Source organism: Poecilia formosa, unplaced genomic scaffold, assembly GCF_000485575.1.
Source record: "Poecilia formosa unplaced genomic scaffold, Poecilia_formosa-5.1.2 Scaffold509, whole genome shotgun sequence".
NCBI classification, from domain to species: Eukaryota; Metazoa; Chordata; class Actinopteri; order Cyprinodontiformes; family Poeciliidae; genus Poecilia; species Poecilia formosa.
Genome location: NW_006800448.1, coordinates 105172 through 129493, shown reverse-complemented (window position 1 = coordinate 129493; position 24322 = coordinate 105172). Strand labels below are relative to the sequence as shown.

The 24322-nt window shown below is 36.5% G+C and overlaps 3 protein-coding genes across 4 annotated transcripts in view; 2 read left to right on the top strand and 1 right to left on the bottom strand.

The window, feature by feature from the left end:
* The first annotated feature begins 122 nt into the window (after nucleotides 1-122).
* washc3 (WASH complex subunit 3) lies at nucleotides 123-3632 on the top strand. Its single transcript, XM_007579148.2, has 7 exons — nucleotides 123-261; nucleotides 1102-1200; nucleotides 1287-1352; nucleotides 1433-1570; nucleotides 2259-2378; nucleotides 2471-2535; nucleotides 2623-3632. Exons 1-7 carry the CDS (start codon nucleotides 211-213, stop codon nucleotides 2720-2722), a joined length of 639 nt encoding a protein of 212 aa, XP_007579210.1. The 5' UTR covers nucleotides 123-210; the 3' UTR covers nucleotides 2723-3632.
* A 525-nt stretch (nucleotides 3633-4157) lies between these two features.
* dram1 (DNA-damage regulated autophagy modulator 1) lies at nucleotides 4158-9348 on the bottom strand. The gene is made up of 7 exons (XM_007579146.2): nucleotides 8997-9348; nucleotides 7606-7673; nucleotides 7291-7433; nucleotides 7016-7193; nucleotides 6870-6928; nucleotides 5522-5614; nucleotides 4158-5439 (listed from the first exon to the last, which is right to left on the bottom strand). The coding sequence occupies exons 1-7, from the start codon at nucleotides 9125-9127 to the stop codon at nucleotides 5401-5403; spliced, it is 711 nt and encodes a 236-aa protein (XP_007579208.1). The 5' UTR covers nucleotides 9128-9348; the 3' UTR covers nucleotides 4158-5400.
* Nucleotides 9349-13165: 3817 nt separating this feature from the next.
* Nucleotides 13166-24322, top strand: part of gnptab (N-acetylglucosamine-1-phosphate transferase subunits alpha and beta) — a 25510-nt gene continuing 14353 nt past the window's right edge. For both annotated transcript variants that reach the window (XR_001659829.1, XM_007579145.2), the window contains exons 1-9: nucleotides 13166-13474; nucleotides 14011-14096; nucleotides 14924-15043; nucleotides 15307-15357; nucleotides 16864-17066; nucleotides 17626-17690; nucleotides 18074-18208; nucleotides 22653-22814; nucleotides 22893-23072. Coding sequence is in view for 1 of the 2 variants with exons in the window: in XM_007579145.2 (XP_007579207.1) it covers nucleotides 13313-13474; nucleotides 14011-14096; nucleotides 14924-15043; nucleotides 15307-15357; nucleotides 16864-17066; nucleotides 17626-17690; nucleotides 18074-18208; nucleotides 22653-22814; nucleotides 22893-23072 (1164 nt within the window). In the remaining variant the exon portion in view is untranslated. The remainder of the gene's footprint in view (nucleotides 13475-14010; nucleotides 14097-14923; nucleotides 15044-15306; nucleotides 15358-16863; nucleotides 17067-17625; nucleotides 17691-18073; nucleotides 18209-22652; nucleotides 22815-22892; nucleotides 23073-24322) is intronic.

Sequence of the window (24322 nt, the reverse complement as noted above, 5' to 3'; positions counted from 1 at the left end):
CACATCCTACATTATCCAGACCGTCAATTTAACGATACGTGGTTGTAAAAGTCGGTTCAAATCATTTTTTTAAAAACTGCGTCTTCAAAATAAAACTCATTTTGGCGACGTCACGACGCAAAGGTCACGTATTTCGGAGTCACATGACCGGGTCACAGCTTTCAGTCTTTCCTCTGTTTAATATCTTATTTTATCTACAGAAAACCCGACATGGACGAAGACGGTCTGCCAATCGTTGGGTCTGGAGTTGATCTCACTAAGGTTCGTGTTTTAAACTCGTTGGTTGTCATTTTAAAAGCTGACTGAGGAAGTAGAAGCAGTTCGTTTCTTCAAGTGATGTTTAGGATATCCTCGGTTTCTGCAGGGAAAACTCTGGCTCGTTTGTAAGTTACTTATAGTTGTCCACTTTTAAATTATATTCAAATATTAAACTGACATCGGTTACAGTCCGTCGTTCATTGCAATCTTTGTCTTCCAAAAATATGGCAGTTGAATTTTTCCTACCATCACAGAGTAGCAACTAAATAAGTAACGGGAAGGAATAGACGTAAATAAGAAGTCGAGGGGATCTTAAAGTCCGTCCATTTCAAATTCATAGATAGTCTATTTATCCCAAAGGAGTAATTAATGTTGTCTTAACTCATATAATCTAATTATCTTCAAAGAGTTGTTGTGATGTAGTAGCCAGGTAGGATCTCCTGTAGCAGTCAGTGTTGCAATAAATCTGAAAATGGAAACACTTTTTTCCGCATCATACCAGTCACATAATCACCAACCGGATGTTGCCACTGGAACAAACCACGAACAAGAAGACTACAGGAAATAGAGGATCATTGAGTGAAATTTTTTAATGACTTATCTGTGAACAGTGTTATTCATGTGTGATTATAATTGCGTTTTTTTTTTATTTCATGGAAACACTGTAATTGTGAAATTGTGTTTTTTGACAAAGTTGTGAATTTGAAATGGAAACCCAGCTACTGTCTTCATCCTTTCTTTGTGTCTGTTTGTTATTAGCATTTTTTTAGACACTTGTACTTGGAGATTTCCTTTCACCTATGAGCAGATTCCTTCATCTCTGCTTTCTTTCTGCTTTCATAGGTTCCTGCTATACAACAAAGGAGAGTCGTCGCCCACCTCAATCAGTTTGTTGTGCACACAGTTCGCTTCCTTAACCGATTCTCTACTGTGTGCGAGGAGGTTTGTCTTTTCTTTCTCTCTACTTCAGGATACATTTATTGTCTGATTGAAGTCACTAATCAAATTATTCAACCCTCTCACTACAGAAACTTTCAAACATTTCCCTTCGTATACAACAAATCGAAACCACTTTGTGTATTTTGGAGGCCAAAGTAAGTTCTGACATTAACAACAAGTAGATTTAATGTGTATTTGCCATTTTTTTGATGGATTGATTGTTTTTTCTGAGCAGTTGTCATCCATTCCTGGACTGGACGAAGTCACAGTGGATGGACTCAACCAGCAGCAAAGTGTCCAATCCAATGGACCGGTTAGCGCCAGTCAGAACCAATCAGACGGTGTAAAAGCAGGGGGAGCTCCTCCCTCACAGGTAGGAAAACAGACTCAACCACAAACAAATTTATTCCAAATATTTTTGCATTTGATTCTTAAGTGCTGCAGCTGCAGATTTAAGAGGGGGAAAAAAAATAAAGTTACTGATCATTATTTAAATGTGCACAAACTTTTATTTCTTGTAGTTCAACTCTTAAGCATTTTTAAAAACCAAATTCTTAATTTTGCAGATAATGTTTGAGTTCTTAAAAAATATTCCTTGTAAAACTAATGTTCTGTTGAACCACTGGTACAGAATATTAGTAAATTTATACCTCTAGCTATTGATTTGTTGATCTTTTTTCACACATTGTCATCTTTATTACATAGTTTTGGGTTAAAAAAATATGGTTAAAATCGAATTCAGAAAAATTAAAATGAAAAAGTGGAATTTAGGAAAAAAATAAAACAAATTTTATAGAATCCTATATTTATTTTTGAAGGATTTTCCAGTCCTTTTGGTTCCTTGGTCTGTTGCTCTCAGATGAAAGAAAATTAATTAGATGGATAAGGAAAAAAACTCAATTATCAGAAAAACAGAGAACACGTTTAGGTTGGATTTGTTGCCAAAACACAGACTCTTGTTTCTGCATTTGAATGCAGTTGCATCTTTAACCGTCAAGTTATTGTGTGCAACAAAGGCTTCTGGTTTTGTGAAGAACTGTTTGCGTCTTTTTGTGCTGCAGCCCAGTCAGAGTCAGCCAGAAGCTGCACCTGCACCACAAAAAGCAGAAGCGGTTCCAGAGAATGTCATGACTGTGGCCAAGGACCAACGTTATGCACGTTACCTGAAAATGGTTCAAGTGGTAAGATGTTATGCAATATTACTGTTAAAAAAACTTTCGTAAAATATATATATATTTTTTTTAAATATATTTTTAATAATGTGTTTATCCAGGGAGTTCCACCAATGGCTATTCGTAACAAAATGCTTATGGAAGGTTTGGACCCAAATCTGCTCGAGTAAGTTTTATTTTTTAACTCATGAGTCTAAAAATGACAGTTTCCTGTTAAATAAACTTGAATCTAATCATATTTTGCCAACAACAGCACACCTGACGCTCCAGTGCCTGATGGAGCAGCAAGCGGCACAGAGAATGAGGATATTCCTGCCACCAGCTCTGACAGCGAATCGTCGTTCAGTGACTGATCTCGAATCGTTGTTCAGTGACTGATCTCTGCCGCTGCACAGCTCCGTGTTTAAGGCCGTTCGCTGCACCAGGCGCTTCCTGCAGGCTCTTTGCTGCTGCAGGTTGTGAAAATGTTCACATGAAGGTGATTGGATGATTGTAATTCTTCTGGAAATGGTCAACAATCCTTTTGCTGCTTGTCAGCAAGCTGACTTTATATTTGTTTTTCAGTTGTTTGGAATTATTTTGGATCGAATCTTTTACATGTACGTCGTTCGAACACAGTACTGTTTGTGCGATGTAGTAGTTGGAGTCCTGCTTTCACATAACAAGTTGTTATTTCTGTTCAAGTTAGTATTAAGAATGATGCAGTGGGAGATGAACTTTGACCTTAGGAGCTGTTAAATATTTAAATCAAGTCTCTAAATCAGCACCTTTAACCATTAGCGCCACGCAGTGCATTAAGGTTTGGCACCTAAATACAAAATCCTCCTTATTATTAATGCTGGTTTGAACTGAGATATTTGCTGCATCACGAAACCGATTGTAAGATTTAGCAGCTAAACTTTTCTCTCTGTGGTATTTAGGATTAATTTGGCTCATAAATCTTGCAAAAAAATACACTTAATTAATTTTTTAAATGAGGAAATTAAAAAGATTAAAAGCATTTTCTTCATTTCTTGATATTATGAAACTGGAGGTCTTTATATTGGAGTTTAAAAATCAGATCCTGTTGCACAAACTTGACTGCATGATATTAAGTGCTTGAGTGGACATAAAACCAAACAATAACTAGTTTAGTTTTATGTTATTTCAGACATATAATTTCTATATAAATTGAATATAAATTCTTCTTGATGTTGCCGTGTGAGTCAAAATAATTCACCTTTTTTTCGTTATAGGTAATAAATGTATTTTATGGCTGTTGTACTTCAGTAGCATAATCATTTAAATATGTTTTTCATATTTAAATTAAATTAATTGTTTATTTCAGAGATACTTTTGCACTGAAACAGCTGAAGCTCTAACAGTAAAATTTGTCGATTTTTAGTTATTGCTAAAGATTTATTTTCTTTACAAGTAGATTTTCTGTCTCGCTTTATTAGTATGAACTCTTGTGTTTCCCATTTTGAAGCACAAGAGAAATGGGTCTTTTCGTCACATCAAATTTCAGACTAATTTAAGACAAGTTAAAGAATTATTTAAAACATGCCAGTGCATTTTGAGTTTCTTATAAATTAGATCATGCTGCTGCAATTTATTTTGAGTCTTTTCAGACATTTTTACAAGGCTGTCGGCAAGTTTGGAGTACTACTGCTTTATTTTGTTAAAAAGCAATTTTAACCAAACCTTCTGCCTCGTCGGCAGGAAAAGCACCAACACTACATGAGCAGTCACTAATTAAACATATAAAATATAAAGAAATGCTGTTGGTCTCCATTAAAGACGAATGTGTTGATACAAAACGTGCAGTTTATTTTTGAAATGTTTAAAATAATCTTTACAGTACAGTTCGTCAAAAGTACGGCAGTAGTTTGCTGGATACAGTTACATTTTCACTTGTAAAAACATTTGTAGTGAAGGTGAGTTTTGTCCACATAAACTGGAATACTGTGTAGGATGATTTATAATCAAAGTTTGAAGAAAAATAAACATTAAGTACAAAAACTGGACGAGTTTATATGCAGACTGGACATGTCTCACTTCTTATTGTCGCTGTAAGAAAGGCACTTTATTTTTTAAAAATATTCCATACCGTACTTTTTTATTACTTTGTGTCACAGTAAGTTTTCAGTCTCTTCTTGGTGAGCTAAATTCAGGAGATTATGATTGTCTTTTTACGTACAGTATACGTCAGGTTACTCTGCCGTCAGCGATCTTCGATGCATAAAAAGCTTAAAATAAATTAACCTTTGGTTGCAGTAGTGTAATCTCACACTGAAAAATTGAGAAAAATCCAATGAGCATAAGCATTGAAAAATTCTCAACACTAAACAAATTTTATCCAGTGTTAAGAAATTGTTTTACCACCAAAAAAAAAATTGGCACAATTGTTTCCTCCTTAACAAAAATGTTTAATAAGAGATTAAACATTTTTGTCTGTTCTACCTTTTTAGTGGATCAAAGTATCTACAGTTTCAATAAGCGTATTCATGACTTCCCGTATATATTTGACGTCACACGCTTGGGTGCTTTTTAAAATGGTAAAAACAAGTAAGACAGAATAGATACAACTAAATACTCGTCTAAACTTTCTCCTGCTACTGCAACAAAAGTTTAACTTATTTTAAAAAACAACTTGAACACAGTCGTACAGTACATACAAAGGAAGCACCAAATATAAGAACCTCGATTCATTTTTCATGGTTTTTTCGTTTTCCCTCATGCGCTGCATGTGTCACGTGTGAAATGTGTGATGAACTTCTCTTATTAGTGGCCACTGGTCTCACAGGATGTGTCACGAAGCTGTGGCAACAGTCAAAGTGCAAAGTGGTGCTTAAACAGGAAAAAGTTAATACGTGTATAAAATGATTGTATAAAAAGGTAAAAAAAAAAAAAATACACTGGTAATGATCAGGTATAGGAAAATATTATGTGAAACAATTCAAGTAGCAAAAATATATGATTGTATAAAAAGCTCTAGTGCAAAAAAATTGCATAAAATACACAAATTCGTTGAAATGACGTCGGCAATCGTCTAGTCCTCATATTCTGTCCTCACTTGCAACTTAAACATCTGCAGGAAAACAAACAAAAAAAAGCTTTTAGAAAACAATGAAAAGCGAAAGCATTTCTGATTGATGGCCTGTGATACTCACTTTGAAATCGTTAATGTATGTGAGGAAGAAGCAGACGAAGCTGAAGGCAACGACCCACTCGCACACGGCGCTGGCGACATGGTACGAATAATCCTGCATAGAATCAGATGTGAATAAGTCACAGATACACACAGAAGTATCTGAATGAGTGAATTAATACTGTATTGATCCAAAAATATTCCATATTTTTTGATCTTTCGGTATGGAATATGAACATACTTTTGGCACGAATGGAACCCCATATTTTTGACCAGATAACCCCTTTAACAGGATAGAAACCACAGAATAATGGAGACCTTTAAATATCTAACACAAACAGGCTACATGAGATATTAACTAAATGCTTTAGTGTTATTAATTAAAGTTTCCAAACTTTCTTAAACTTCAGTTGTTCAACTTTTAATAATTTACCTGTGTAATTAAATTGGCCTTATGGTAATATATTTATATTTTTAATTCATATGCCAGCTTTCTAATCATGAGGCTTTCCAAAGTTCCTGACAAAATATGTAAAATAAGCCCCCGTCTTGCTTACGATGTGAGATGTTGATTCAATATTTCCACATTTACTTGACACACTTTTTTGTGAAGTGCAGCACCCACACATCATGATGCTGCCACCGCCATACTTCACAGTTCAGATGGTGTTTCTCACTCTAAGTTTCATGTTAATCTGGATTTTGTATTTTGTGATTATTTATGGTCCTCTCAATATATTTGCTCCAGATTTAGTTGATTCTTTAGTTTCCAGATTCCTGGGGTTTAGTGGTTTCTTTGTTGTATTTATGTAATTAGATTAGAATTGGTCTCTTATTCTTCAAGTTTGTTTTTCCTCTAAAGCACAGGTGTCAAACTTAAGGCCCGGGGGCCAAATGTGGCCCGCCATAGCTTTAACGTGACCCTCTAGACTCTAAATTACATCAATAAGCCCTACCAGTTTTTCACAATTCTGGAAAATTCACACAAAATCAACAAATCTCCACATTTTTTTTCTGATTCCACTGTACATTTTCTCAAAATTGGTCAAAAACATTAAGTTTAATAGACTGCTGCCTCAACCTTATGTGATTTAATAGTCCGTAACTGATTTGAGTAATAAAAAGTCACATTGAGCATCATACATTAGCGAAAATATCGCATATATATGCATATTTTGCATATAAAAAATATATAATGCTTTTTTAACTTAAACTCAAAGCTTCAATTCCTCAGAACTTGCAAACTATATTTCTCACAGTTCCATTCGCATCAAGTGCAGACTACTAATCAAGCTGTGGGGAAGGTGTTATTTTCATTCTGATGGTAAGAAATATTAATGATGATTATAGAGAATAAAAACTCAACCTACTTTGTCATGTGTGTCCCAGTGGAGGGTGGTTTGTTTAACGAAAGACGCACACACCACAGCTGAGTTATTGGCTTAGGAAAACTTGCACAGAGCCGATAACGACACAAGCACACGTCATCAAAACCAAGCAGCTCCAACAAGGATACTGGGAAAAAATGCAACTGCAGCAACTATTGCGATGGACAAACGGATCCAACACACACAGGTGGACGACCCATAAGGAGACGCTTGGAAAGATATTACAGACTGCAGGATTATGTAAACAACTCCACAGACGAAAAACACAAGCGCCCCGATATCATGGACTATCGTCACTGCTGTTTCCTGCAGGTAAAAAGAATAATAATAATAATAATAATAAAAAACAATTAAAGGTCACATTATGTGATATTAAATTCTTAACATGTGGAGGAAGAAATACCTGGAAAGTAGCAACGACGCACATCCCAAAACAGGCGGCAAACCCAAACACGAGCGCGGCTTGATTAAGGCGCGGTTTGACCAGGCCGTTCTGCTCGATCAGCTTCTCCACATATTTATATCTGGCGTAAATGGTGGCAGTTCCTGGGCAAAAGTCACAGCGCAAAGTCCAAGAAAGGCTTGCTTTCATTTTCAGGATAAAAAGAGGAAATGTGTGCAGCATCACTGGAAAGCTTGGTTCCTCCCTTGGGAGAACCCAGAGTTGCGCAATTAAAGCAGATGCTCACTGGGAAATTAAAAAAATAAAAATAAATACCTGCACATGAAGAAATGAAGGTCATAAGGCCAAAAATGCAGCTCTCAGGTGGATTTGCACCCGTATCACTGAGAAAATAAAGAAAGTTTTTACAGTTTTGTACAAATTTGATCTAATATTTCAACCCAAAATACCAGGATATGCATTTTTTCATGTATAAAAACCCTAAAACTGAAGCATCTATATTCATTTTCACTGCCTTAACCTTAGCACACTTAGAAACTAACGTATTTCTCCATTCTTTGAAAAACAGCTAAACTTTTGGGCTTATGTTTGGACTTTGACTAGACCATTCCATAAAGAGAATATGCTCTCATCTGGATCAGTCCAGTGTAGCTCAGGGTTTTTCGTCTCACTCTCGAGTCTAAATTCTTCTGAAAAATTGACCAACTTCCCTTTGTCTGCTCTTGAAAAGCCATAGACCCATAGAAAACTGCATTTATTCTGAGAATAAACTAATTACACACAACCTTTTTGAGACGATTGCTGCACTAGATTTAATATAGATGTATCAATATCAACATTTCTGAACAAAAACACAAAATATTACCAGATATTTTTGGTCTAGTTAGTTACTTGGTTTTCAGTAAATAATTCCTTAATATTGATTAAAAAGTACCAGTAGATTATCATACATGTGGGAAAATGTCTTAATATATGTGAAATAATCTGCCAGTGGAACTAATTACTAGATGTTTTGATCAATATTAAGGAATTATTTACTGTAAATATTTGCTCCTATATCTTGTAAGTTAGTTTTGTTTTATTTTAAATGTGCTAAGATATTTGCACTGGAAACTAGACCAAAAATACTTGGTACGATTTTGTGTTTTTGCAGTGTACGCTATATTGTTTCTGATTTTTATTGGTTAAAAATCTGGAAAACAATATGTTTTCTTTATTACTATGAGAAAGCAGATGTAAAATTGTGACTTCCTGTCATATTTCTTTTATCTTTATATGTTGACAGCTATTTCATGATTAAATTAAAGTTAAATCTACTTTGTCTTTAGAAAAATAAGCAGAGAAAAAGATCTCCATTGCAATAACAGAAATAGGATTTTTATTTGTTTATATAAAATTAAACACATTTCCAGCTCCGTTTCTTTGATGTTTCAGTTTATGAGCTTAAAATCACATTTAAACGTTTTTAACTCATTCTGTTATGATTTGTATTTCAAATTTAAAGTAAGAGTATACGCAAGTAAAAAATAAAATAAAAAAATAGCACTTTTATGTCATTAGAAATTAAACAGCAGCTAACAGATGTGTACGTGCAGCTGGAGGAAAACGAAACTAAAGTAGCGACCATAAATCAGAGTTAGGAAACCTGCTTTGTTTAATTGTTGTTCTACTTTATTTTTTTCTTAAATATGACAAAAGAAACGTACCTTATATAGGGGAATATAATATCCACATCGCGTCTAAAGAGCGCAATAATATAGGAGACGATGAAAGTGCAGGAGGACCAGACGACCAGAAACGCGGGCAGGAAGCAAAGCCCCTGCGTGAACCAGAACATCTCCAAAGGTTTTCAGCGCAACCTTCAGCGAGCTTCACTCCCTTTGGACGCGAGCAGAGAAAACACAGCCATACAGGAAGAGATGGAGCGAAGTGATGGGAGTTGTGATATGACTTATCGGCAGTCACATGCTGGGCTGAGTTAACAAGAATGAACCTGCAGGCTGTGCGACGTCGGTGTACTGTAAACTCTTCCCCAAAGCGACTCCCTGCGGGCCCGCCTACACACACACACACACACGAACCCTTACCACTTCGCTACTTCACTGCTTTATTTCCTTTTACAGCCAGAGCTGCCTCCGTGCAGTTTGCATCTGAAATGGCGCACTTTGAAGTGCAACCAATAAAGTCAATCTGGAGTTAAAATTGATTTTGCAGAAATTTGCAGGAGGTTTCATTGTCAACTTGTCAGTTTCATGTGATTAACCAACAAAATGTAGAGTTTAAGGAAAATTATGCACTTTTTCCCAAGGTTTTCACAGATAAATGATCTGAAAAGTGTGGCATGTTTTTATATTTAGCCCTTTTTTCTCTGCCACCTCTTAATCCAGGCTTCTGAAACAGGGGCGGGTAGTATGGACCTTGAATTTTACTGGAATGTTTTGTGGTACCATTATGATGATTTTTTTTATGTAAATGACAACATTTATAGCACCACAAACACATATATTGTTGTTAAAAAACATTCCAATTAGAAATAAGCTTCTTCAGGACTCTACTTGCTTTAAAAAAGTGATTTATATCACTAAACACAAAACATTAGCTGCTTTTAATCATATTTTTTAAAATTTACTGATATTTATTGATGCTACCATGGAAATGAATTTTTCCGTTTTAACAATGACAATTAATGAAAAATGAAAGTTGTGTTTTTGTTGTTGTTGTTTTTTCAAAACTCCATTAAACATTTACTGCTCTAAACAAGCTGTATGCATCTGGACTGAGGGTAAAATTCACTCTTGGTGACTAGAAAAGAGCACATACATTCTAAACTTATGACCAGAACTACTTTAGATCAAAGCATATTCAGATGTTGAATATGTTAAACAAAAAGGAGAATTCATGTTTTCAAAAACTCTCCATTTAATCTGAAGAATGGGCAAAAAAAAAAAAGCATTTAGATGTGCAAAGCTGGTACAAATACACCCCAAATGACAGAATTTCAGCAAAAATATTCACTGAGGGAGGAGGCACATATGTAGAGCAATATATTGCAAAATTTTATTTATGTATTATTCTTATTCATATTATTTATATTATTCATATTAGTATTATTCATATTATTCATATTATTCATATTATTATTATTATTATTATTATTATTATTCATAGCATAAAAAAGTATAATTTCCCTTCTGGTCCATAGTAGAAAACTACTTTGTGTTGGTTTTTCACATGAATATGTCGCAAGACACAAACATATTTTTGGGTCAAATGGACCCCCGTACAAATGAAACCCTTTACTTTTGCCACTTAAAATCCTGAAAAGTTTATTAGATCGTCATCGTTTTGGACAAAGAACATACTGTGGAATATCCAAATCACTCCTCTGCCTTCTTATGGCATTTAGATAAAGTATCTTAGTGATTTGTTATCTCCTTTTGAAAGAAATACCTGCACAAGATCAGGCAAGCACATGAGTCTAGACTTGAACAGCTGACAGGAAACATAGCTATCACATGAAATAAAAGGAGAGGATTACAAAACCAGAAAGAAATTTCCTTCTGATGTGGTTTAGATGTTTCCCAAAAACAACAAGTGGGAAGGTTGTTAAACAGAAACTAAATGTCAACGTGTTGCAACAGAAAACTGAAAGCAGTGCGATTTAACCGTGGAAAATCCACAAATTAAAGAAATGAAACACAAACTGGCAGAAAACAGAAGTCTGAACTGTAAGAAACCAGCTCAGGAATTTTCAGGAATTAATCATTAATCAGCACTTTGGACATGATGCAACTTTTCATCAAAGGTTGGGAGTAGCTGCTCTGTTTTATGTTGTTTTATTTTCCCTTGAGTGCTTTAGTACTGGAGGATTTCAAAAAGGAATTTTAAGTGTTTCGAGATATAAATGTGTATAAAAATAACAAGACACACACTACTGGACTGGGTCTGAGGTTCTGTTGTTGCACAAACTCGTTGAAGGTTGCCCAACTTGGCAACTCTTTAAAAAATAAACACATTCTTACTCTGGCTTGATAGCAGAAGCCTGAAACTAAACAATCTTTGTTTGCTTAGACAGATAACTCCAAACACTGGAGTATAACATTAGAAGAGATAATTATTTATACTTCTGCTTTTGCACATGTGCATTATTTGATCTTACAGATGCAGATCCTGCAAGGTCATTGTGAGGAAGATCAACATTTCCTCTAATTGTGCAACCAAGTCAGATGTGTTTCCTGTGCCTTTTGTTGCCCCAATGTGGTCTTAAGAAAACTACCTTGTTGTTTAATACACATTAACGCAATCAGAGTTATAAGGCCTGAAGATCTGACTTCATATCATGTTTTACTTTAGGTTTTAGTACATTTTAAAACTGCTATGTCTTCAGCACTGCTCATGTTTCACAGGACATTTTAACAAACAAGATGCTTATGTAAAATATGAGCTAAATATTTATGGAGAATACAAGACAAATAGATGAAGTGACAAATAAGGCTTAAAAAAAACATTTAAGATGTTTTTTTTTTTTTTTTTTGTGGCAGAATGTGTTTGATAAAGTTAAAAACCATTTCTGCTTTTCAGTTGTTTCAACCCAGAACCGTCTCACAATGTTTGGCTTATCTCTTATAGGAGATGGCTTCTGATAGGCGTTTTCTGAACCTACGTAAAAAGAACCATAGACAACTTACCAAGCTTTCATGAAAGGAGAAGACGCAGCGGAGCGCTCCAACGAGCTGGCCACCGCGCGCTCTGATAACTTCCAGTTAGAGCTTGTCTTTTATTTTCAGAGAAGGGAGAGATAAAGAGAAGAGACAGAAGGCATGTTTTGTCTACAAGTTCTACACACAGGTCCTTGTCTAAGGACCTCCTAAAGGTGGAGGGAACAATCAGTTATCTTGCAGCAGAGACATTCTGTGAGTGGGTCAAAATTCTTCAACACAGCAGTCAAAAGATTTAACACAGACAGTGAAAGGCCAACACTTAGTGACATAATACTGCTATGGTCCGATCAATAATCTATACACATGTAAGAATGATAACACATAATATTTCCAACAGCTTCAACCCACGTGACACTGTTTTTGAAACACATTTTAAAGTTGTATAAATACTGAAGCAACATGTAATTTCAGATAACTGAACACAAAATAGTTAGCTAATTAAAGCAATACAAGACAAGGGGAAGAAGGACGAAGATGAAAAATATAAAATAAACTGACAAAATCTTCAAACAATTCCTAACCCCTCCCCCCAAATATGTAACAATGATAGAATTTAAAAATAAATATAAATGTAAAACTAACTATTTACAAACAATCAAAGCAATTAAGCAGAGTCTATATTTTTTCTAACCTAAATAGTTTGTCTAATATTTATAAACAAATATCATTACAGCCTAAAATATGAAATTCTGAATAATAAAAAGATAAAAGAGATAAAAAAATAAAAATTTTTGAAGGTGGTATCTTATAAAGAAATTTCAAAGGGTCCCACAGCTTAAGATTCAAACACCTAATTTTGTTTACAACTAAATTAGACTACCTGCCAATAAATAAGAGATATATCAGCTAAAACAAAACACATTGACATTTTTGACACTTTTTCTTTCAGTCAATTAAATTCAAGGTTGATCATTTTGGTGGAACAAAATATTAACTGTAATTTGATCATCTTCTTGATTTAAAAAAATGTGCATCAATAATTAAACGTAATTATCCTTTTGTGCAGTTACAAAGTAAGAAAAATGATGTGTTCAGATAAATAAAAATAATTTAATTTAATGCTGCAGAGTAATAGCAGAATTTGTAGTGCCAACTTCTCTCCACCAGAGGGCAACATGGAGCCTTTGCCGGAGAAGCAGCACCTCGGTTCCAGCGTCACCGCCGCCGAAGAAGAGCGAGATGCGTCGGTTGTCATGTGCAGTCGATCGGGTGGTCAGCTGACGCATCCGTCTCGCTTCTGATGTTTACTTACTTTTGTCTTTCGCTTTAACAGGCGGTTGTTTCGACTTTTTTTTGAATGAATGCAGCGCTATGCTCGACCCAGGAGAGTCATGGTCGTCGTGAACTCGGTGCTGAAGCTGCTGCAGAGGCAGACCTACACCTGTCTGTCCCACCGATACGGTCTCTACCTCTGCTTCGGGGGGCTCGTCCTCATGATCGTTTCCGCCTTTCAGTTTGGAGAGGTGAGCCTACTCTGGTTTCGCTTGTCAAGCTAGTCATGGCTTTTTCTTAATCTTTCTTTTTTAACCCAAGGAGCTCTTAGCCTCCGACCGACCTCTCTGGCTGCTGACTAAAGAGTCATTCAAACCAAATTCCAGTCAAAATACTGCCAATTTATGCAAATATACTCCTTGAGGAGCAGGCATGTGTGGTCCATTGGTATTCAGGGCTCACCCAAATAATCTTTTAAAACATATCAGAAATTGGAAAAGTATTCATACTCTTTGAACTTGTTCACATTTTGTCTTGTTAATTTAATGTGACTGACCAACACAAAGTAGTGTGTAACTGTGATGTGGACAGAAACGGGTACAGTTTACACACTTTACTCTGATAGTCTTAAATATGGTACTGGCAGCATTGTTTTAAAATTTTGAAGATTTTTGCACTTTAACTTACCATGTCACTTGAATATATGCAAAGCAGTGTTGTAGTAATCTTGGTTTTGTGTCATATTTATGATGGAGAAATGTGTTAATTGCATTTTCTCCCCATTCAGGTGGTGATGGAGTGGAGTCGCGACCAGTACCATGTGCTATTTGACTCCTATAGAGACAATGTGGGTGGGAAATCATTCCAGAGCAGGTAAGATTTTTACATCTGTTACTGTAAATCATCTGGCTCCATCTCACCCTAACATTAAAAAAAATTATATTACTGTTTTTACAATTTCTTACCTGAAATGTATGAACATATAAAATAAAAATAAGTCCAAAAGAAAGAAGAAGAAGGCAAGACTGAATTGCTCATGTCCAGAATCCTGAACTGTGGCATTATTTCATAACATGATGGCGATACTGGTTGACAAGAGTGATAGAAAAGTTGCCAGTTTTAAGAGTTAATAAGATTTTTAAAATGCCTATAATATCTGCCCCTTTTCTCCCAAGAATACATTAAAACAATAGAGATTTACACACATAAAACAACTTTTTATTGGAGAGTTGTATGTAGTGTTTGTGAATGGAAGCAGCTGAAAGTCTTACCTAACCAGTCTCAATGTGTTTTATTTTGGAGGATCTTGTTGCTTTAAAGTAGTATAGATTAATTAATGATTTAATATTTTATTTAGGTAGCTGGCAAACATTTTGTACTGACAGAGGATAAATAAAAAGTAAAAGCTAAACAAAGCTACATATTTCTTACCTGAGCAACTAAGATCCAAGAGTTAACACTGATTGTGAGATAATTCTAAATGATTTATTAATTTACAATAATTTATAAATGCTTTGGTTTGTCTTGTTAAAAAAACAGTTGAGCTTTGCTTTGAGAGGGAATTAGGGAAAACAGGATAAGGCGAGGCAATGTCTGAACAAACACTGCACTAGATTCCAGACTTGACAGAAATCCGCATTGGGGAGATAAACAGGATCACAGCCTTGCATCACTGATATGATGTTTTATTTAACTTTCAGACTCTGTCTGCCCATGCCTATTGACGTTGTGTACACCTGGGTGAACGGCACAGATGTGGCTCTGCTGAAGGAACTGAAGGCGGTGAAAGAGCAGCTGGAGGAAGAACAAAAAGCTCTGAGGTAGCAGACGCTTCACCGCAGCTGTTGGAGAGCAGCCCGTTTGCTCAGACTCATGCTGAAAATGAAAACTGGCACTTTTTTTTCTCCTAATCAGTTCAAATGCTTCCACAACAATAAAAATATGAATTAGTTCTCAGGCATTTCTTGTAATCTTGATTGTTTTAGGCTTTTTATGTATTTTATGTGTTCTTTGTAAACACAAATTAAATGTTGTGCACATATTTTGTAGATTATTGTCTTTTTTTTTTTTTTTTTGCACACAGGGAACAACTGGGAAAAAATGCGAACGACACCACAGAAGTGCCAAAAGATAGGTGAGTTCTTCTCGGTCTTTTTCACATTTTATCATGTTTCAACCACAAGAATGTGCTGTTTTACTAAAAACAACACACTAGCAGTAAAATAAATTATTGGTCTTTAAGTTCACAAATGTTAAATATGTTCAATTTAATTATATTTTCAGGTATTTTATGTTAATGTTGGTTTATGCTAGTGCTTTTTAGCATAAAAGAGGAATACAATGCTTTTTATTTTTGTAAAGATTCCTTTATACTAACATATTTATAAATCAGAAGTAAAAAGATGTCTGATCTTCACATTTAAAATTAAATTCTAATTAAATCTTAAATAATTTCACAATTGAAGTAGAAGTGTGTGTTATTTATGCATTAATAAAAATACTTTATTAATACCTGAAGAACTTAAATGTTCTTTAAAGAGTATTATTCTGTATTATCTGTATTATTTTGTAGAATGAGATGAGCCTTTCATGTACATTTTGAAAATCAATACATTTAGATGCCATAGTTTGAAGCTAGTTATTTTTAAAAGCCTGTTTAGATAATAAAAACAGATTTTTACATAATAACTTAAGAGAAAAACTCCTAGAATGACCATTTATCCATTATTGAAAACATTTCCTTTTTTACTCTGTAAGAACTTTTCACAATCTTTCTGCTCTTAATGAGCTTGAGCTGCTTTGAAATGAAGAATAGGCAAAGACTAAATTTTCTCTGTGACCCTTAACCCCAAAGAACCTGAGGTACATGCAGCACTTTTCCAGATTTTTACTTCTCCAAAAATCTGAAAATCATAAATTCTTTTCCTCCCACTTCACCATTTTGCACAGATATTTGTTGGTCTGTCACGTAAAATCCCAGCTAAACAAACTAACAAAATGTATGTGTTAAATTTGTTGCGATGTGGTTTGCGCTTTCATGCAATTTTCAGTCATTTTTGCCTGAATGTAAAGATTTATGTTAAGCAGTTGCTGCAGTTTGTCACATTTGTCCAGTTGGGCTCAAACTGTTTTAACGAAAAATAACGACAAGGTCTTTGAGGTCGGCTTGTCAGAGTTGCAGGGTTTTCTCAGAGTAAAGCAGCAGAGTTCTTATAACAGGAAGCCGGGGTCGGTTAAACCACAAGAAAACAAAATTCAGACGTCTGAACTGATAAGGGTCCTGAAAGATAAAGTGTGGTTGTTGTTTACTTATAAATGAAACAAACCTTCTAAAAAATTTGCACGTTTTAAGAGACATCTTATAAACCCAGGTGATAAATAATCTCCGGACTGATTTGTTCCAAAGTTTGGACTTTGGCTTGTGTGGTTCCTGTGTTGTTTGAACTCTTCGTCTTCGCCTGCTTTGTCAAAGTGTAACCACAAACACCAGAGCTGCTTCATGCAACCTTTCATGTCGGCTGAACGTGTGAACTTCATTTCTCCACACACACAGAACGGCGCAAGTGCAACACAAAGGAAGAGGGTCTCTCCTTGGATGTGCAGATGTGTTTTATTTATTCCCTTTTTCATGTTTTGTCAGTGATAAGCCTGAATGCCTGCTGTCCCACTGCATCGTGGCGCCAATGCTGGCGCTGGATCCCGCCCTGCCGGCCAACCTCACCCTCAAAGAGCTGCCAGCGGTCTCTGCCTCCTTCTCTGCTGCCAAAGAGCTGCTGATCATGAAGAAACCTTTCCACCTGCCCGTCAGCGTCTCCGTTGTTGTCTTTCATTCGCAGGCTGATGGTAAAAAAAAATAATTAAAAAAAAATAAAAAAATCGCTGCTTTTGTGAGCTGAAAATGCTTAAATTTAGCAGAAAATGTTAGGGCTGCAAACAATTAATCAACTTCTAACTAATTTTTTATTAATTTATTAGGTTAAAATTAGTTAAATTCAATTAAACAATATCGTCCGTTAGACCTTGTTGTAGTGTTGTAGTCTGGCCGCCATCCAGCAGAGGGCGCCGCTGAATGACAGAATTACAGACGGCAGATGGCGCACCGGTTCAAACAGGTTCAGAGGTCCGGTGTGGGATTTAAAATGTTCTGTTTTGAAATATAAACGCTCTTGATAATAGAGAAAAATCAGGTTTTTAAGAAAATGACAGTTTATTACTGGATTGTTAGACCATTGATAAGGTCAGTGAACTTTACATTTAACTCATTAATCGATAACTTGCATTCCTAACACTTTTCAGACCTATTGTGTAGTCTGAAAAGTGGCGCCGACATGGACTCACATTTATCCAGAACATAAACTTGAGTCTAAGCACTGTTGTTTTTGTGCCCTTTTGTCTTTTTCAGCTGATAAAGCCTATAAAGATCTTTCCAGGGAAGTCCACAAATTTTCTGTTTCCAGATGCTATCTTGTGAGTTTCTTTACCTGTTAAAATTCTTTAAATTTAACTTTACTTCCTGTCCTTTTCTTTCGTGTGGTGCGAAAAAAAGTTTACACTCATTTTGATACAGCTGTAAAACAACCTTATTCTAGTGCAAAAGCTTTTGTGTGTGTGTATGTGTGTGTTTCCTTTAAGCAAATTTATTTTTGTAATTTCAATTATGAAATAGAAACGCAGCTAATGATACAACAGAAAAGAAGAGGCTCAGTCAAAGTACAGACCTTAACCTGATTAAAATGTGGTGGCCCTTCAGTAGAGCGCTGCAGAACCAAATTGGCACAAACTGAGAATTTTATCTGATAAAAGAAAACTCAGAACAGATCTCTAACGTTTTTATTCTGTTTGTCCTTCAGACAACGGACAAAGAGGCTCCGGGTCTCATCCACACGCAGTCTCTGGCTTACCTGAGCGGCTTTCCGGCATCGATCAAGGATACGGAGCAGCTGCGAGTCAAACTGCCTGCGGCCATAACCGGCAAGATCAAGCAGGTAGGAGCGGCCCAGAAATGGACGGAGATCTCTGGAAAAGAATTTAGTTCTGACATGCTGGATGTGTTGTCTCTTGGGGAGAATTACGTTAACCAAAAACTAGAACATTTCTATTCCCAAAAATCTGTAAAAATTGAAAAGAATAAAATAAAATTTTGGGAAGTAGCTGGATAAGTTGTAATATTTATTTAGCCCAGCAGGGGGCAACGTTGCACTTCTGATCAAAGTGCAGTAAGAGCTTTGACTTCTAAACTGCATTTGTTGTGCGATCTAAAGAATGAAAAACATATTTTTCATACATAAAACACTGAAAAAAAATATTTTTTATGTACATAAATTCTACTAAAGCAAATTTCTAACAGCAACAATAAACTTTAACTGTTTATGCCTCTTAAGTAGCATCAGCACTCACTTGATGAGGCTTAAGACACAGCTAAGAATATTCCCTCTATTTTTAACAATTACTTTGATGTGAGGATGAAAGCTCTTTGTTTGGCTCACCGACTCGCAGTTTGAGTATTTTGGGACGCAGGAGTGCCACTAACGAGTGTGGGGTGATGCTGAATAATCAAAGAAAACAAGCGCGGCGCGGAGCGAACCTGCCGCTGCAGCCTGGAACAGGGCGGCTCTGGTGATGCTCTCACATGGCTGATGAGTTTCAGTAACATCTTTCATAACTGGCTTAGTTTATGATGAGAATACAAATAAATGTTAAACAACAGGCTTAGCGAATTCGTGTACACCTAGTTGTTATTTTGGTTCATTAAGGATTGGTTGAACAAACGTATGTTGTATTTAGGTTAATTTAACTGATTAATTTATCCAAAATAGTCATATTGTGTTTAATTGAACACTTATCATAGTAGTAATTTTATATAAAATGTACATTTTACTTTAATTAAAGCAAACATTTTCTTTGAATTCTGTCAGTATACACCTAAAGTTTGGTTGGTTTTGTGTAGTAAAGTAAATTTTTACATCTGGGAGGATGAAAAGGCAATGATCCACTCAATGGTAACACAAACTGGAAGTAAATTATCCAGCTTGTTTTCTGTATTTTTTCCACACTGTTTAGTTTTATATACTGTATGTATCTTGAATTGAATAGAAGGCACTTTTGTTCTGTTGAAATTAAATTGAATTGGCTGGCATTTGTGAAGCAGCCAATCCAGGAGCTCCATTTATTTTCATTGGCTCTGATTGGCTGTAACCCCAGGAGCATAGATAAGGAAGATGTAGACATTGGCTTCTGCGGTAATGCTCAAACAGCACTACTATTGATGTATATTAAAGTATTTTCAGTGTATGAATTATTAAAATAGGCAGTTATAAGTGTCTTTATTGGGAGTTGTGAGAGTTTAGCTATTTTCCTTTGAATGTTTTTTTATATAAACCATCCTCAGTAAACTGTACAATAAAGAGCGTAACCATTAAATTAGATTGGACTTAATTATTTATGTTTAAAATCGTGCGTTTTGGTCTCTGACCAGCAAACAGCTGGAGAATCAGCCGATAAACAGCTGTTTTAGTGGCTGATGCACCATTTAACCCACATGTTATCATCCCCAATCCAGTTGTCCCAACGTTACATGAACTGGTCCAGGTTGTGTGATAATATCCGGCGATATTCCGGCTGTAACTGTATCTGTGTGTGTGTGGAGGGCTAACATTAGAACAACTGTTTGTTGTGGCCCCATGCCAGTCTGCATGCTGAAAGGTCACCAGTGCGTTTCTGAACCTGGAGAACCCGCTCTGTCGCCCCGTTCCTCGCCTTTTCTGGGTCCTCATTTGATGATTTATCGCAGCGTGCGAAGTCCAGACCAGACGATGGACGCTCCGCTCTGCGTTGGCTGGCCGTTCCTGTCTGGCGCGGCCTCCGGCTGCACAAGCCTCCACACAATGCACGGTTTGGGTTTCAGGGTGCTTCCTGGTGTCGCTGGGCCGCTTCTTTGAAACGGGGATGATCTGCATAGTGCGGCCGGTGAGTTTCAGCGCTGAGAGCAGCTCTGTATTTATAGCCGGTATTAGGGTGAGTGATACGCTGATGGAAGTTGGACTACAAGCCCGATCACCCGCCTGATGAGTCCTGCCCCCGTGTTTGTGTGTGAGCCTGATGAGCTGACATGTTTATCTCACTGGGTATTTTAAATCCCATCTCCTGTGGTTACAAAACAAATCCAAATCATAACCTCTTGTGCTACTATTTATATATGTATATTTGGAAAGAATAAGTTTTCTTCTGTCAGTTCTTCTGAACCAAGGGTGTCAAACTAATTTTCATTTTGGGCCAAATCAAGATCATGAAGGATCTTAAAGGGCCGGTTGTGCCAGAATGTCTTGATAAAACCTGTTCACAAACTGTTGAAAAATCTTTTCAGTCCCTCCAGGATTTCATGATACTTTTTGTGATTTTTTTTTTTTTTGCAATAAAAATCTAAGCTTTTGTGGTACTAATTTGGAAAGTTGTGCTTATTTATGACGGTAAATGCGACTTTTTATATAGATTAATGGCTGTAATCTGTAATCAATTGAGGCTGAGGCAGCTGTTTAGTACAAGTAAACAGTTTTTGACAGTTTTTGTGAGAAATAAGCTATAAACTCCCAATTATGTATTAGCGCAAAGAGGTTGTGATTTGTTGATTTTGTGTGAATTTTCACGATAAATCTGAAGAAACTGGAGGGACTGATTGATATGATTTGGCAGTAAACAGATAAAAGCTGCATTGATTTGATTTAATAAAATAATATCTAAGCTCACTTAGTGTTTAGTCTAGAATCTAGAGGGACACATAAAAAGCTTTGGCGGGCCGGATTTGGCCCACGGGCCTTCAGTTTGACTCGTGTTCTAAACAAACCAAGCTTTTCCTGATTGCACTATCCCGAATCTAAACAATTGACATCCTGCTGAGTCTGGCAGCTGTTTTAAACGTTTTCCAATGAATAGTCGCTCTCTTTGTAAGATATTTGACTGGAAATGGTTTAGAAATGGTTTTGATTTTTCCCATTAATGGGGAGCAACAGTAGCTTCTCATCTTTCCACTTTGGCGTTATGTTGACACACATTTGTATTCTCCAGAGTTAGTCACTTATAACGGGGTGATATGGCTTAAAATATATCCAATTTCTGATTTTAATTACTCTTTTTCTTGCCTTTTTTATTTAAAAGAAGCTACAGATGACAGAAAATATTTTCAAAAGGTGACTTTTAATTAAATAATCCCTTCTGCGAGTTCTGCAACAGAGTATTAAGGTCCAGGCTACAAAATTTTTAGTTTAATTACAAGAATTTAGTTGTCTTTAAATTAGGAGGAAAAAGTTGTTTTTAAATGAGAAAAATTCTTCCACAAAGTTATCTGGATGTAGCAAAAACATTAAGCCCATATTCCTGTTTTTAAACATATTTTTTATTCATCTGCTGTAATATTCTAATTTTAAATGCCATGTTTTCATTAGCTGTATGTGTGAAAATCATCATAGTTAACTAAAATAAATGTAATGTGCTCCATTTTGTGATAAAGTTCCTGAAGTAAGTTATGTTTAAATAACATTCCAATTTATGGATTTATCAAAATTGTTTGCATCTGAGGTGAATTTTGAAGACTCTTAGTTTAGTTTTTAGGGTATAAATTAAAGGAAATTAAAATATGTATTAACTGGTTTGTATGTTGTGTTGCTGGAGAGCTGCAAATTCTGCGCAACTTCTAAAATTGGACAGAAATAAAACAGTTTTGTTTCATCTCATTCTTTTTTTTTTTATCTGTAGATAATCTCGTCAAAAGTGATTGCATTAAATCACTGCTTGCAGGATTTTAATGGTTTATCTTGGAGGGATTATCAGTATTTGTCAGATTCAAGTGTATTTGCAGATAAAACGATTTAATTTCTTGACGCTTCCTGTCCTCGTTTCCTGCTCTGATCAGTAACTTGCATCTCTCCACCCCTTCAGAAGATGCAGTTACGTACAGACTAAATATAGAACAGAGTTTTTTTTCTTTTTTGGTATTTTTTTTATCATGCAGCCACAGTGGCAGCAGTCTGTAACTCCAGTTCTTGTTATACATTTTACAGATGTGTCAGCACTAACATGTCTTTGCATGCGTCAACTCAACACTTGTTCATAGACGCGTGCCTCTCTTCACACACCTCGGCTCAGTTTGCCTTTTGTTAGAGCATTAAATGGAACTATAAAGAGTCCCGTGACCCACAGCTTGTTGTAACCCTTCCACTAAATCCTTCTCACCTCAACAGGAGCTGAGGACAAGTTGAGGCAAACAGTCAGCGCGTGTTCGAATCGGATGCGAGTATTTAAGGATTAAAATGAAATTAAAGGCTGCTTTTTTTAAATCCTGAAAAGCACATCTATTCAGTTAACTTTTGGTCTGTCATCTTCCTTTGATGCGCTGCTGTATTGATGTTTTTCTGGTTATATTTCTGTTTACTACAGTTTGAGCTGTATTCAGAGGCCAGCATCGCCCTGCTTCAGCTGAAAACCCAGCAGGATTTCACCGATCTGAGTCAGCAGGCCAAAAAGAACCTGACTCTTGATGGGAAAGAGTTGAGCATCAGCCCTGCCTACTTGTTCTGGGATCTCACAGCTATCTCCCAGGTACGCCTGGATCTGGAGATCAGTTGTCTGTGAGATCCGTAGAGCTTTTTATCGATCGTAAATGCACTTGCCCCTCAGTCTAAGCAGGATGAAGACGTATCTGCGAGCCGATTCGAAGACAACGAGGAGCTGCGCTATTCGCTGCGCTCTGTGGAGAAGCACGCCCCCTGGGTGCGGCACATCTTCATCGTAACCAATGGTCAGATTCCCTCCTGGCTCAACCTGGATAACCCCAGAGTTACCGTGGTGACTCATCAGGCAAGCCTCGACCCTTCCTATACCAAGCTGCTCCTACTTCCACACAGAGGGGATTCTTATAAAGAAAATTATGATAGATTATGATTTAATGTGTGTGGACATTGTCCAGGGAAGCAAATACTTATGATTAAACGTTGATTGATTGGTTATTATTAGATAAAAATTAGTTAAACTGGAGCTAGGAACTAGTTCCAGTAGAACTAATTTCAGTTTTGTAGTGTTGACTGCCATCCACCAGAGGGCGCCGCTGCTCATCTTTAAGCAAGTGGAGACGTTGTTGATGCAGTAACAAAGATGGCGACCAAACCACAACGGTAAAGAGTGAAACGGTCCAAACGGAGTCCGGTATGGGGTTCAAAATGCACTTTATGCGGTTCTGTTTAGAAATACAAACATTCAACAAGTAAAATTTCACATTAATATCGGTCATTCAGCCGAACTGCACGACGGAGCTGCATCAACTTCTTAATTAAAAATTACGGATTTACCAAAGGTGAGGGTAACATGTCAGAAAAGCAGAAGGGATAACGGAGAAAAATTGTAACAGGCACGTGCAGAGGGGGAGCTGGGGGTGCTTGAGCACCTGCCCTTTTTGCTCCTTGCCCCAAAGTGCCCTTTTGGTCTTTTTTTTTGTTTTTGTTTTTTGTTGGTATTATTACTCTTCTGACACATAATAACATATACTAAAATTATTTTTTTGTTTTGTACAATACAATAAGCCTTCCGGTGTTATCCCCAGAAACGCATGCCTGCCCAAAATTGCATCCCCTCTCGCGGGAGCGCGCATCGCTCTAAGCTCTCGCATATTGACGAGAAAACGGACTGAAATATGACCGAAGAGGAAATTTTAAAGATATAACACCGGTCAGAAAGACGCATTTAGTTCAGTGTCCATGAGATGATATTCAGAAAGGATTCTTTTACTGATTGATTTTAGTTTCCTCTGCGATGAACTCTTTGCTAAAGTCTATCACGTGCTCGCATGAGGGTGTTAATTATAACCTGTCAAATGACCGACGGGCTTTAAATTTTCATGTAGTAAAAAAAAAAAAAACCGGTCAAATACGGAAAATATTCCGCTAACGCGACCTCTGGGTCGCATGTAACGAAGCACAGCACATGGCGCTACACCCCACGCCAGCAGGAGGCGGCATCCTGCTACAGAGCCAAGAAGGGCCGGTGGAAACGCGGTCACTCCGAAATAGAGCCGAGCCGAACCGAGCAGAACCGGGTTGTTTCTATTGCCGGTG